Source organism: Cimex lectularius, unplaced genomic scaffold (assembly GCF_000648675.2).
Source record: "Cimex lectularius strain Harlan isolate CLEC.00 unplaced genomic scaffold, Clec_2.1 scaffold43, whole genome shotgun sequence".
NCBI lineage: Eukaryota > Metazoa > Arthropoda > Insecta > Hemiptera > Cimicidae > Cimex > Cimex lectularius.
The window spans coordinates 714,501-729,691 of record NW_019392661.1 but is presented as its reverse complement, the minus strand read 5'-3'; the positions used below and the strand labels follow the sequence as shown (position 1 = coordinate 729,691).

The 15,191-nt window shown below is 33.0% G+C and overlaps 1 protein-coding gene across 1 annotated transcript in view; it reads left to right on the top strand.

Annotated features, from left to right (window-relative positions):
* The window catches only part of LOC106662589 (putative fatty acyl-CoA reductase CG5065), a 46,295-nt gene extending 37,887 nt beyond the window's left edge, over nucleotides 1–8,408 (top strand). Inside the window, exons 6-10 of the mRNA XM_014386784.2 lie at nucleotides 241–334; nucleotides 393–491; nucleotides 5,556–5,795; nucleotides 5,858–6,115; nucleotides 7,657–8,408. Coding sequence (XP_014242270.1) covers nucleotides 241–334; nucleotides 393–491; nucleotides 5,556–5,795; nucleotides 5,858–6,115; nucleotides 7,657–7,789 — 824 coding nt within the window. The 3' untranslated portion in view covers nucleotides 7,790–8,408. The remainder of the gene's footprint in view (nucleotides 1–240; nucleotides 335–392; nucleotides 492–5,555; nucleotides 5,796–5,857; nucleotides 6,116–7,656) is intronic.
* The last annotated feature ends 6,783 nt before the right edge of the window (nucleotides 8,409–15,191 follow it).

Sequence of the window (15,191 nt, the reverse complement as noted above, 5' to 3'; positions counted from 1 at the left end):
TGTGATAGTTGTGCATATTCGTTGTCACTACTATTGTGTAGTATGTGATTTGTTATGTCAAACGATATTAGTTTGGCGGAAATCTTACAAAATCTTTTCGAGATAAATAAAGTGCATGTATAGACCCAACAACTAAACTCGCATAAGAAAATATATACAAATATATTTTGACCCATTCAATGTTAATTATTTATTTAAATTGAACGCTGCTTTGTTAATAATTGTATCCTTCTTTTATAGTTTCTCCATCGCTGAAGGATCCCATTCCTGGATGGGTTGACAATCTGAACGGTCCAGTTGGCGTTTTTATCGCAGCAGGAAAAGGAGTTTTGCGGTAATTTTCCACCTAGAGACACATGTCAATTTTGATACTATTGTACCCATCTTTGCAGAACGATGCTTTGCGGTCCGAACAATACAGCTGAGGTCATCCCAGTCGACGTGTGCATCAACGGGATACTCATCGCGACTTGGAAACGTGGCATCACAAAGTGAGTGGTGTTACTTTCGCTAAAAAAATTTTTGTTTTTAAATCCAGTTTAACTTTTATATAATAGTACCCCTAATTCGGTCATATAACGATGAAAGCCCACATTCCAATCATTATTAATCTTACATCCACGCCCTGGTGAATAACCTCTTGTTTAGAAAACCATATCCATTCGTAATGTCGATATAAATGTTTTAGCAAAACAAAATGAAATGAGAAAAAATATAAGACTTTTTTTCTATATCTGACATCGACAATTGCCTTTTAAGTATTTATTCATGTTGTCATAATGGCGATTGTTAAGTCAAACGTGCTTAACTTTGAGTCATAACTAAACCGTGCTGAAATAGTCCAATCATCCACCAAATTAAGTTAAAACTATCAAAAAAATAAAATGGGGATTCTTTTTGTCAACAACTAAATGTTGGCAGAAGTGATTTTGCCTGACAATTCAACAGATTGTTAAAAATTAGATACGCTTTTCGAAGAAATTATTAATAAAAAATGTACAGACTTATACATGTAGGACAAAGAAGAAACATGACAATTATATCTAGCTATCATCATATTTAAATAAACTGACAATACATTCCATAAAAATAATTTACAACATGGCGATTGTTAAGTCAAACGTGCTTAACTTTGAGTCATAACTAAACAGTGCTAAAATAGTAGCAATCATGGGTAAGGAATTTCGTAAGAAAATGACAGGTTGCCCTTTGATCACGTCGTTTAATCAAGTGGCTATCGAGTTAATCCATAAAAATAAGACTCAAGTTGTTTGTTCAGCAGCACGTCATCACCACATGTAATTCAACTTGGCCCGAAATGGAAATTTAGTTTATGCTCAATTTTACGATTTTTAGGACTTTCAGAGCAAAAGTCGTATATGAATAGCACGCCAATTAAACACCACCAAAGTTTCATTGATTTGAAGGGAAAAATTTAAAATACAGGCTTCCCCTGAACAAATCTATTACGATCATAAAGCATAAGTTAAAAAAACATATTACTGCTTAGATTTTAAAAACTTATGTTGAAAAAATTAAATACTTATCAAATCATTTAATGCTAGGAAAGATGATAGCTTTTATGATATTGACGAGAAGAACTAGGTATTTTTTTCAATTCTGGAATGTTGGTTTTTTGAATTAAACACACCATTTATTTTTATGCCATTTATTTCAATTGCTAATGCATTAACAATTTGAATAAATGGCATTCAAATAAATGGTGTGTTCACTTCAAAAAATAAATAATCAACTTCTAGATTTGAAATATTTTTACCACCAAATTAAGTTTAAAATATTAAAAAAATAAAATGGGGATTCTTTTTGTCAGAATAAGGTCAACAGCTAAATGTTGGCAGAAGTGATTTTGCCTGACAATTCAACAGATTGTTAAAAATTAGATACGCTTTTCGAAGAAATTATTAATAAAAAATTTACAGACTTATACATGTAGGACAAAGAAGAAACATGACAATTATATCTAGCTATCATCATATTCAAATAAACTGACAATACATTCCATAAAAATAATTTACAAGCTCTATACAAAATGTGTGGTGATTAGTGACCGTTAATCGATATTTATTTAGAAATCGTGAGATGCGGTCTGGTGTGATGTAGGTTTCAGAAAAACANCTATCTCAACAAACATATACCAAAACCAAAAATTTTCTCAAAAATAATCCTGACATACTCATTCTTTCTGCTGATAAGACCAAACAAACAGTAGCAATCAGTAAAAAAGAGTACACGGAAAAAATTAACAGAATTATCACAGGCACAAACACATACAGCATAATCAAATCAGACACTACTCCTACTCTCATCAAACAGACAAACAAAATTCTCCAAGAAACACTTAAACGGCACTCTCGACACGACACGCAAGAATGACACAATTACACAGAAAACAAACACTTTGAGCCCTGAAGATGATCTTAATAAAGATCGAAACGTTGGCACGATAAAGAAAATGTTTTTCTGAAACCTACATCACACTAAACCGCATCTCACGATTTCTAAATAAATATTTATACAAAATGATAGTAGAAATATATTACCGTAAAAACTTAATCAACAATATTATTCCTAAAGAAAGTAATGTAAATTACAAGAAAAATAATTATGAAAAACCCAAAGTTGAAAAAACAAATAATCTAGATAATATGTTTTGTATATACATTGAAGTTTTAACGGAAAAAAATCATTCATATATTTAAAAAAAAAACTATTAGAAAACATCAAGATATATCCCTACTTAAAAAAACAAAGTAAAATTTATCCTTCCAAATATCAAAGAAAAAACAGATAAACTTTGAAAAATGTAAATTATAAAATAACATGTAGCTGTAAAAAACTATATGTAGACAAAACTACATAATTGTTAGAAAATAGAAGTAAACAATATAAAACAGAAGAAAAAAACAGGTCAAAATATTAAAACGTAATTGGTCATATTTTAATATTTTTATTTAAATAAATCGATTAATTCAATAATATAGACATTTTAGATTAGATCAAGAAAATAATAGTAAAATGTAGAATGGTTGGAAACAACATACTCGTACATTATTATATTTTCAAGAATGTAAATCTGCAAAGCGCATAAAAAAAGTATGCAAACTATCAGAATTTAATTATCTGATATAGAGAGAGAATAATTTAAAAAAAGCGTAAAAATGACTTCAATATAAATGAATGATCTACCTATGAGTGAAATAGAAATACCGTCGAGAGAAAAAGCCGGTCATTTATTGACACTCATATGTAAAAAACTGAGTTGGTTTGAAATATTGTTAATGTTTAACAATCTATTTCATTGTTATTGATTTATACAAATTAAAAAAAAAGGTATTGAGGAAGACCCGGAAAGAGTCTCAAAATGCAACTACCCAAAAAAATAAAAACATCGGAAAACCTTAAGAAATCCAGGTGAGAAATATCTCTATCCTATACTATAGAGAAATATCGAAAAGAGAAGGAAGAAAAGGCACAAGAAATTTTCTACCGTGGATAAAGTATTCAACAATGCAGTTAAAGTGTATATGAGAATAAAGATAAAATGCATTTGTAGAGGTCGAACAAGTAACCTTGTTAAAAATGTGGTTGTCCTCGACCCTCTTGGGATTGTGAATTTAATACAAAGTCTGGGTAGAAAAAAATCTAGGTTTTTGGGGGGTATTTTTTGGTGAAAGTTTGAATCTACTATTGATAACAGACTTACAATAGAAAACGAAGAAAAATGAAATAATAAAATTTTTCTATTTTCGATGTATAAAATTGGTGACTTGATCTTTCTATTATTAAGTAGTAGAACGTATTACGAAATGCTTCCAGTTATTTTGAATCTTATAATTTATATTCCACCGTGATTGCTATTTTAGGAGATTATCACTGTTTAAGTTGATAATACTCTTTAAAAATTAAAATTTTTGCGATACTCTTTGTATAATAGAAATGCACAAAACGTAGACAATTGGACCGGAAAGAATTAGATTACCTTCTCTGGTTAAAAAAAACGAGGGGAGAATGTTTCAAAAATTAAAGGTTGGGTTCCCAGACGTTATCACATTCAAGGACTTATGTTAGATTGTGAAAACCCATACCTACAATTTTTTCAGCAACGTAACAGACATTCAAACCGTGTCAAGAAACAAAATCAATTACTGAATTGCAGGCCAAAGAAATGAATTGGCATGTCTGTGTGTGTGGCATGACCAAATGTCATGGCTGAAAAGACTAGCCTACTAGCAAAATAAAAATTAAAGTTTTTAACACCCTTGCTAACTTTGTTTAATACTTTTTTAAGAAGTCTCTACCTAGTAGGGTAGTAATTAGCACCCCAGATTACGCGTTATATATTGAGAGCTCCGTCACGCCACTCTACTGCTATACTCTGAGCTGCTTCTGAAATATATTAAAAAAGTACTGAACCCCATAACTGACAGGCTGAAGCAGTTTTTGGCCGATGTAGTAATTAATAAAAACATATCGTGATATAAGAAGCCGTCAGAGTTAGGCAGGCTGTATGGTCCAGGAGTAAGTAGTGAGAAACTGAAATCCTCTAATACTGGTTAAAAAAGTGGGAGGGAAGCAAAAAGAACGATCTGGTCTTCCGAGCAAAAAATAGCTTATACCACAACTCCTACGCAATACTCGATTTAGACATAGGCCGAAAATACATGTATGGCTATAGTATGACAACCTATGATTTGTCTTTTGTCTTAAGGGTGAGGGTTTGAATTGCTCCAGCTGAACTGCCAACCGTGGAGACAGGGTCGCACCAAAGTTTGCTCCTTTTGTAACAACAACGTCTCAGAGGACACTTTTCACTTCATGGGAGTGTGCCCTGTTCTAAGAGTGTTCCGCCAGGAATACTTTGAGAAATTGAAGCGGGATAAAGAAGAAGTCATCGTAATCCTTATCGGCACGGATAACTGGAGGAATCTTGTGGCGTGGCGTACCTTCGTTACCGAAAATATTTGATCGTCAATTCTTAAAATGAAATTAGTGTATCGTAAATAACAAAAATAGGTATATAAGCCAATTTGACAGACTGCTAAGGCCATTGTCAAGAATAACTTTTACGAAACGAAAAAAAATGTACTTCAATTGGAAAAAAATATGAAAATTTGTATGCAAAAATATATCAATGAAGCTTCTGGTGTATGAGGAAGACGTGCATTTTCAGTCGTTGTGCAGCAACTTTTACTGCGTCACGAACGAAACGTGAGACATGACCTAATAACATGCAGTTGATTAATTGAAAACAAAAGCCTCAATAGTTTTGAGGTTCTTTACAGCCAGCTCACTAAACTAAACTGAAGTATGTTTTAATCAAATTGAAGTAAATATTTTTTATTTTACAATTAAAATATCATAAAGTGGTTAGTGAAATTACGATGCATTCAAGACATAGTAAAGGGTACTGGTTTTTAAAGAATTTATAAAACAGTTGAACTTAATATTTGTTTATATATGTGTCAACCATTTTCATTGACTTAGTAATATAATCTGACATTATTGAATTATAATTTTTTCTCATGTTGTTTCAGGCCAAACGATGTTCCAGTCTATAATATGACAGGATCAAAAAAGATCACTGCCCAATGGGGACCATTAGTTGAAAAAGGAAGGTCTCTTCTTAAGGAGTACCCTTTAGATCCCGGCCTCTGGTACCCAGGCGGTACCATAAGGACGAACCCGTACACCCACGCTCTCGCGCTTTTCTTTTTCCAGATCATCCCGGCGTACTTTATCGACTTCATCATGCTCATCGCTCAGCAAAAGAGATTGTAACGAATCATACAATTAAAACTCCACACGGATTGTTACGTTTTTTGTATTTTTTTTCCAGCATGGTCCGGGTACAGAACAGGATCCTACTCGGCCTCAAGCTACTTCAGTATTTCACGATGAGGAACTGGCATTTCGAAGCGGACAATTTTATGAATCTTTCGAATTTACTCGACGAGAAAGAGCGGGAAATATTCTTCACTTCGAACGTCGACGTCGATTTGGATACATATCTCAAAAACTTCATTCTGGGAAGCAAAATCTACTGTTTGAAAGAACCGATCGAGACAATGCCGAGGGCCAGGAAATACATGAAAATGTAAGCGATTGATAAATAAAACACTTCGTTAAAACCTCTTAAACGGTGACTAAACAAAAGGAAATTTGGATCGCTTAAAATAATCTGCTGAATGGAAACGTAGCCATAATCTGAGATTCTCGAGAGGAAAGCTTATAGTATTAGACCTTTCGGTTTAACCCAAGCAAAATTACATTAAATTAAACCAATTATCCGATTACCTTGTAATTACACAAATTAGTAATTAAAGCAAATTTCATTTTTTATTTCGCAAAGAAAGGAAATCAAAAAGAATTAAAAACCATCAAGTACCTCATTCACCTCATTATATTTGTATAGTCGTGTAAACAATTTCGTACAACAAAACAATAAAATGTATTATATTGTACAATAATATATTGTATAATATTACATAATTTGTCAAATATGTTAACTAGGAACCAGGTTGAAGAACTTTTACCCAATCTTATCTAAACATTTAAAAAAAATATCCGACCTGAAAATGCCTGTTATAACCACAGAAAAACAATACACTTAATGCAAAGAAATATTAAATCAGACAAATATCTACGTAGATTAATTTTTCATCTAAGAAGGACTTGGAAGAAAGATTGAAAGAAATATTCAAAATTAAATTCACTAATTTCGTGGTCCGCTTGACCAATTAATATATTACAATTAATTAAGGTTTTTAGCTGAGATAAAAAAGTCAATGGCACGAGCGGGATTCGAACCCACGATCTTCGGCTTGATACGCCGCTGCTCTACCACTTGAGCTATCGTGACCTCGATCCACTCGGACACCAACTTCCCATCTCAACCGCACCTGGATCGAGGTCACGATAGCTCAAGTGGTAGAGCAGCGGCGTATCAAGCCGGAGATCGTGGGTTCGAATCCCGCTCGTGCCATTGACTTTTTTTATCTCAACTAAAAACCTTAATTAATTGTAATTCAAAATTAAGTTTAGTAATCTGAAATGCCTTAGTTGTGATTGAAATATAATCAAGGTCAGAATATGTAAAATATTCGTGTTGATAAACAAATATTTATTTTACAAATGGCTATGAGAAATTGGGAAGAACTAAATTCAAATTTCCTGAACATAGGTGTGTTAGGCAATCAACAGTAGAGTAAGGCAATGTTGAATTTCCTTCGATATTTCGCATTTTACAATTATATTTCATTTTATTCTTGAATGAGGGGGTGGTTTGAAACTACTTTCCAAAATTGAAATATATGCTTTGATGAAATTATATAGAACATATTGCTTTAAAAACACATTTATGACCTTTCTAGGATTTATTGCGATGAATTGAATTTATCAATGAACCTATTTTATTATTTACCATCTATGTTTGTAAACTGTGTAAACGTTTTTTTGATAGTTTAAATTTCAAGGAGAGAATATTCATTTAAAGGTCAAAGTTAGATGTTACCCCTAAAAGATCTATATTGTATATTTCTTTCTTAATTAAATGGCTTTTCTCGTTTCAGAAGAGTTAATATAATTGCTAATTCACTTTTCTTATGTATTTATATCAAACGTGTTTTCTTTGTACAGGATGTACGTTTTGGACGTCACATGCACTTGCATTATCTACTTCGCCCTGGCCTACTACCTTGCACCATTGATATTTCGCCTGAAAGATTTTGTGAATAGAAGTCTTCATTATACGCCTGTATCTGCCAATTGATTACTGCTTAAAAATGCCAACAAATATCAATTTGTGAAATAACTTAAGACTGTGCTTTACACATTTTTGTGCCTCTGTACGCAGGACTGATTTTTATTGCTTTTTATTTCGTAAGTTTCTCGTTATGTAATCACAGTTAGTTTTTACCATGAACATGATTACATTGTTAATTATTGCGTACGGCCTAATTTTAGTTTGTATTACTGTCGAAATGTGAATGTTAATAATATAATTTTTAACAACATTTTACACCTAAGGATATACAAATGTCTCTAATCCTGGTGTTCGCTGAAAAATCAATGTTGGTTTTTTTAAAAATATTTTGTTTACAGTGCGTATTTGTTTTATGCCAAGAAGAGAAAGAAAAATTTGTGTTCAATTTGTAAAAAAACAAATTACAAATCTGTAAAAAATATCCAACATAGTTATGCATAGTACAAATTAAACTATTTCTTGTAAAAATGAATTATTGGTGGTTGGTTAAACTGGACATTATGCAATGTATTGTTTTTGGTTTGTATAGCAATTATGTTGGAAATATGTTAAGTGGATGATTTCACAAGATACCCTTTTGACATGTTTGAAAATAATTTAATAAAATGCACTATGCTTTATTGTATCTGTTTTCGCCTTTTTTAACAAATACACCAATGAGTTAACACGTGTAATACAATTAACGTGCAGAAAAATAAAAGAATATAATTATAAAAATAAATATATACATAAAGGAAAAAATGGTTTATATTTCCTGATTTGTTCAAGAAAGCAACTTATAACAAATCAGTAAATCATGCTACAAGTTAAATTCACTAATTTCGTGGTCCGCTTGACCAATTAATACATTACAATTAATTAAGGTTTTTAGTTGAGATAAAAAAGTCAATGGCACGAGCGGGATTCGAACCCACGACCTTCGGCTAGATACGACGCTGCTCTACCACTTGAGCTATCGTGACCTCGATCCACTCGGACAATAACTTCCCATCTCAACCCCACCTTTTGAATTTTCCCTCCTTTTGCCATTTTTCAAATGTCGTGTAATCTATTTGATTCTCGGCGACAAATGAAATGGCCACGGAGAGGTTTAGTGAAGTCTACTTCATTTTTATCTTAACTAAAAACCTTGATTAATAGTAATATATTAATTGGTCAAGAGGACCACGAAATTCAACCTTAATATCATTTATTATTTATTGTAGTAATAATATAAGGAATACGTTTTGTTTTGAAAATAAGTCATTATTATAATTTGTTTAATGAAAGATTTATTTATTTCCTTTTCAAGTAGTTTGTTCGTTCATAATATTTTTTTTTTAAAATAAATTCAATTCTATTAAATAAATCCTGTTTTAACCTATTCTTTTACTTAATTACATAATGTCCAAGAGACATGACGTATATCAGTTGATTTGTATTTTTACCTAGGATGAAACCATAATAAGAAAAATCCTTAGGAATGAGATAAAATATATAAAACGATGCGTTTCCAGTAAAGTTGGTCAAAACACTTTTATTTTTAAAAAAATCGGAATTGTTTGAACCATCCTTTACAACTTTAAAATACGATTTTCTACCGCAATATATTTTTTTTTTTTGGATTCGCCAGGGGCAACGTACTTTTTATACTTTTAATGTTTTACTTAAAAATGCATGCCTCAGTAGTTTTACCCCAATTGAACTTTATAAAACCGATGGAAATCAGATTTCAACTCAAATCTGCACATGCCTTTATGTACTAGACCGCATCTCACGACCTCCAAATAATAATCAAGTAACGGTTACTAAACACCACACATTTATGTGTAGAATTGTACAGAGCTGAGTCTATCACTTGTCGCAGTGTACCGATAATTCTAGCTCTTGTAATTTACAATAAACTGCCGACAGACCTCGAGAAGACCCACCCCCGGATGCTGGAAGTTCGGGTCAGACCTCCGACGAAGTTGGACTGCAGGGGGGTATCAAAGGCTAGGTCGTTTCAGCCTCTAACGCAATCAGTTCCTAAATCCAAAACCATTCACACTCCCGCTCACTCCTAAATACATTTTTTCTTATCAACATAACCACTGACTCAGGGTGGTACTTGATATTCCTCAATCACCCTCTTCACATATTATGCAAGATGTTACAGGGTTAAGTGTCAATACTGCCATGGTGGATTAACTAAATAAAACGTAGTTCAGTCCTACCAGAACGAGGTTTCTATCTTGACCTAACTATTTGGTAATTTTAGACTAAAGTCAGATTTTTCATATAAAATCGTCATTAAAATACAAATCTGACCTTTATTGCGCAAATTACATTAAATTTCCCACAAGATAACATTTCCGTTGAAAATGTCGCGCTTCTCAATACACAGTAGCCGCTCAAAGAATAACGAACTGTGTGGCCCGTGCAATGACTGAATTAATTTAGGCGACGTGTGGTTTAGAAGTTTCTAAAAGCCTGTACGGTTTCTTGCGGATAAGTTCAGTCGTTTCAAAGTTATCATCATTTTCATGTTTTTCGGAAAAAAAGAGTTATTTTCCAAGGGTTCTTGGGAATGCAAAAACGGAATTTCAAGTTTGGCATTTGCTCGATCACTACAGCAAATTGTATTTCGCAACTACCATTTGCATTGGTATCGTACATATCGAAATACATAATTTGGGACCGAGGGACGTTCGTTTAAAAAAAAAAAAAAGGTTTCATTAATGTCCATTATCCCACGTCTGAAGTTTAATTAATTTGGGTTTTAATCATAAATAGCGAAATGTTATTAATTTTAAAATTAATTAACAATTAATAAAAATTAAAATATCGGTATACGTACATATAAACGATAACAATATAAGATCGTTTAGGTATATATAATCAATATTATAAATTATAAAGTTTAATTAATTTGTGTTTTTAGCCTCCTCTTTCATTTCAGCCGAGCATGGTAATGGTTATACTTGCACTCATAACTTTCCAGCTATGCAGGTTGCATAAGGAAGGGGTTTAAAGGCGCTTTCAGATTAATACAGATTTATTTTTTGAGTTTCCTTTATATAAACCTGAACATTTTTTATTATAAAAACACAGCAGATTTATATTTTGGAGTATAGCTTTATGAAGGACTCAGTAGAAGCCTCTCGGGATTAATTATTTTTCCAAAACGTTATCTTAAAATTAGGTCGAATGGGATTGGCATCGTCACACAGAATCAGCATTGTTTATTACGAAGAAAATTTACAACAATTAATTAACCAAATAACACCTTGATAATTTAAGTTTTTCTTCATCATATTTAGTCAATTTTTTCATATTTATTTAGAAATAGTGAGATGCGGTGTGGTGTGATGTAGGTTTCAGAAAAACATTTTCTTTATCTTGCCAACGTTTCGATCGTTATTGAGATCATCTTCAGAGCCTGGGATTTACAAACATTGTTTACATATAACAATTACATTTTGGATGTGGAAAAGTGAATTTATACAATGCAAAACATATTTTTTATATATTCAATCAAAGTATTTCTACTGACTCAAAGTGTTTGTCTTCTTCTTGTCGTCTTTTCTATACCGACATCCTTCCCCACCGCTTCAAAATCTAACGAATATAAACACAAAATAGCAAAATTTCACTGGCACTCTCGACACAACACGCAAGAATGGCACATTTACACAAAAGACAAACACTTTGAGTGAATCCCTGGCCCTGAAGATGATCTCAATAAAGATCGAAACATTGGCACGAGAAAGAAAATGTTTTCCTGAAACCTACATCACACCAGACCGCATCTCACGATTTCTAATAGATTAACGGTCACTAATCACCACACACTTTTTTCATATTGTAAAAATAAAATCAAAATTAACGAAAAGTACATTTTTTCTGTACATATTTGTATTTCACTTATTATATTTTCGTTCATTGGCTTTACGTATTCCTAATGCAGAATTTTTTTATTTAGAAAAAGTCAATGTACCTTGAGAAGTAGACTTAATGATATATATTATTAAACACTTTTCAGATTTATGTGAAAAATCTACCCCTAACCGAAGAATCTTGATGCTCTGCAAATCCTTAGCTGAAAACGCTAGTACTTTATTTTAATTTCAATTTTATTATTGAGTTTACTTGAATATCCTTTAAAACGATTGAAGAGAAAGTGGCTCCAAGACCTTCACATTGAGCAAAGATTGGAAAGATTTCAGTGTGAAGTGGGCAACTTCTCCTACAAGACACAAATGTCCAATTCAACATATATAAACATATTTACTTAATAAAATATTTGTAGTTGTAAATATTGTATAAATGTAACAAAAACAGTGTTCTAATTTGGAGGAAATTGTAAAACTAGTTCTTCGGCTAAATAAGCTGAACAAGCTAGGTGTCATTTTATATCAGACTGGAAATTGCTGCAGAACTTTCAGGCGACGGCCACCCGCTTCTTTCTGCCGAAGCACGAAAGCAATATACACTTAATTACCATATTTATCGATTATCGAATAAGGAACGTCGGCCTATAAATATTGATGGAGAAAATAACAATCCTCAACCCGGCCAACGTAAACGATTGGTGGATATCCAGGGAGCTTAATTAAAAAATTTCTCTCCCCGTTGGCCCGGCTTCCTGAACTCCCTACTTAACTAATTATTTAAACTTCGGGCAAATGGCTCTATTAAGTAAATAAACGCAGTAATTGGTCGGCGCGACGAAGTCCAATTTAAGTTTGAACTTAAACTCACGTGTATGAAAAATTAGTTGAACCGGTTTTGAAACTTCAAATTGCAGGGAGGAAATCATGGAGAATAATGACTTCAATAGGAAAGAAAAATGCGAAAGTATGTATAGAAAATAGCATACAAGTACATCCAACGCAACGACTTAAATTTCTAATCTTATTTAATCCCCTCTATTGTTTAATTTTATTGAGCGGGTGTTTAGTGACCGTTAATTAATGATTATTTTGATATCATGAGATGCGGCCTGGTGTGAAGTAGGTTTTAGAAAAACATTTTCTTTATCGTGCCAACGTTTCGAGCTTTATTGAGATCATCTTCAGGGCTCAAAGTGTTTGTCTTCTGAGTAATTGTGCCATTCTTGCGTGTCCTGTCGAGAGTGCCCTTGCATATATCGTGCTATAATTATACATTTTGGGTGTGAAAAGATAAATTTATACAACGCTAGAAATTTTAGACTCAATCCAAAAACAACACAGAAAACGAAAGAATGAGTGAGTACAAATACATTGAATGAGTCTAAGATTTCTAGCATTGTATAAGTTCATCTTGTCACCTCCAACATGTACTTGTATAATTCAATATTTGTGTGTTGGTGTGATTTTGTAATTTACTATGAAAACTCTGTAATATGTTTTGATGGATGAAAAAACTGTTGGGATTTGAAGATCTCTGTGAAGTGTATTATTGTTTACATAAAAAGGGGCAGAAACAATTAGTCTTAAAATTTTGGATTGAAAACTTTGTAATCTTTGAATATTGGAATACTTCGCCGATCCATATACTTGGCACCCGTACATCCAAATAGGTTTGAGTAGGTATGTGTATGTCGAAAGTTTTGATTTTAATAGTAATTTTGATTGTCGGTTGAGTAGGTAATAAAGAATTTTAAATCGTTTGTTCAGTTTCTGTTTTTCTAACCGTGTGTGTGTGGATTCCAAATTAGTCTTCTATCAAATGTAAGTCCTAAATAGTTAACTTTGTCGGATTGAGAAACAGGTTCATTGTATAAGAATATGCTAGGGCAAGTCTCACGACGGAGTGTAAAGGTGATATGTTGTGACTTTGAGGGATTAAATTTTATTTTCCAAAGATTGCTTCATTTTTCAATTGTTGATATGTGGTTTTGTAACATGAGTGAAGCTTGTGTAGAAGAGAGATGGCTTGTTAATATGGCGGTGTCATCTGCATATGTGGCGGTGAGTGTATTCATTTTTAAATCATTAATTCACTACTTTCGTGGTCCGCTTGACCAATTAATATATGACAATTAATTATGGTTTTTAGTTGAGATAAAAAAGTCAGCGTCACGAGCGGGATTCGAACCCACGATTTTCGGCTACATACGCCGCTGCACTACCACTTGAGCTAATACCTCGATCCACTCGGACATCAACTTTCTACCTCAACCCCACCTTTTGAATTTTCCCTCCTTTTTGCCATTTTTCAATGGTAGAGCAGCGGCGTATCAAGCCGAAGATCGTGGGTTCGAATCCCGCTCGTGACACTGACTTTTTTATCTCAACTAACAACCTTAATTAATTGAAAGATATAATTGGTCAAGCGGACCACGAAAATCAGCAATTTAATATATTTTATAATCAAAAACCAATTTAAACTATTTTCAAGTCGGTTGGGTCGCAAAGTAGTGAACTCTTGTTCTTCTTGGTCCGCCTCTTCTCGCTGCGTTTTGGTTCTATGCCTTCTATTCTATTGCCTACTGCTAGTTTCTTGAAAAGTTTTCCGGTACGTTGACCTTGGTGAATCTGGTGCATACAAACAATTAAAATATAAAAACACTATATTGCCTTTTTGATAGAATTTACCAAGGATTGTTTTTAATCTGGTTTGGTTTTTCATTGAAAAATTATCGGTTGTTTAGGTTTGCTCTCTCCCATTTTATAAAAACTTCTTAATTAGTTTATATCGTTAACTATATGTACTTTAACTTGTTTCCAGGAGTATTTCACTGTCCTTTCCAACGTCGAACGTCATAATAGCGGCTCTTTTGAAATGGTCTGCCTGCCACACGCCTCGCCATATTCGCCTGTCTGAGTGTGGCCCCGGCCCTTTTTAAAAGTCTAGAAAAAGTGAGAGGTCGGCCCATCCCAAATAATATCCAGTTGACACGTTTCCAGTCAGGTAGGAGGACGTTTTCCCAGCACACCTTTCATCCGTTACGTCGAATCTTCGGCCCACACAGGGCAGATTACGGAATGCGACCAACGGAGTGTAAACAGTAAAAAAGGCAGCTGATGTGGATATGAATGATTCATAAAGCCGACCGCGGTCGAGATTGAGGCCTAGCCTTGGGCAGAAGGTTCGCCCAATGACTTTCAACGATTGGGATGGATTGGAGCCGTATCAAATTAGACAGAGTGAAAACTATAATTCAATGATATATCCATAGGCAGTATATAATATTATACTTAAAAATTAAAAATTAACATAGATATGTACATAAGTTTCTATTAAAACGATTCAGACTTTAGCCAAATAATTAAGATCTACCCTTGACCTAATGTAATCGACCTAAGCAAATTATTTATAGATGATGCTAATTATGTAGCAACATAACACCCTTACTACTCATAACTTCAAATTTTCACAGTGCACTCTTCTTAATATACCTTTTAAAATTGAATGAAGATTATCCTGGTCGTATTGACTCCTTGTCTTAACCTGTAAAAGA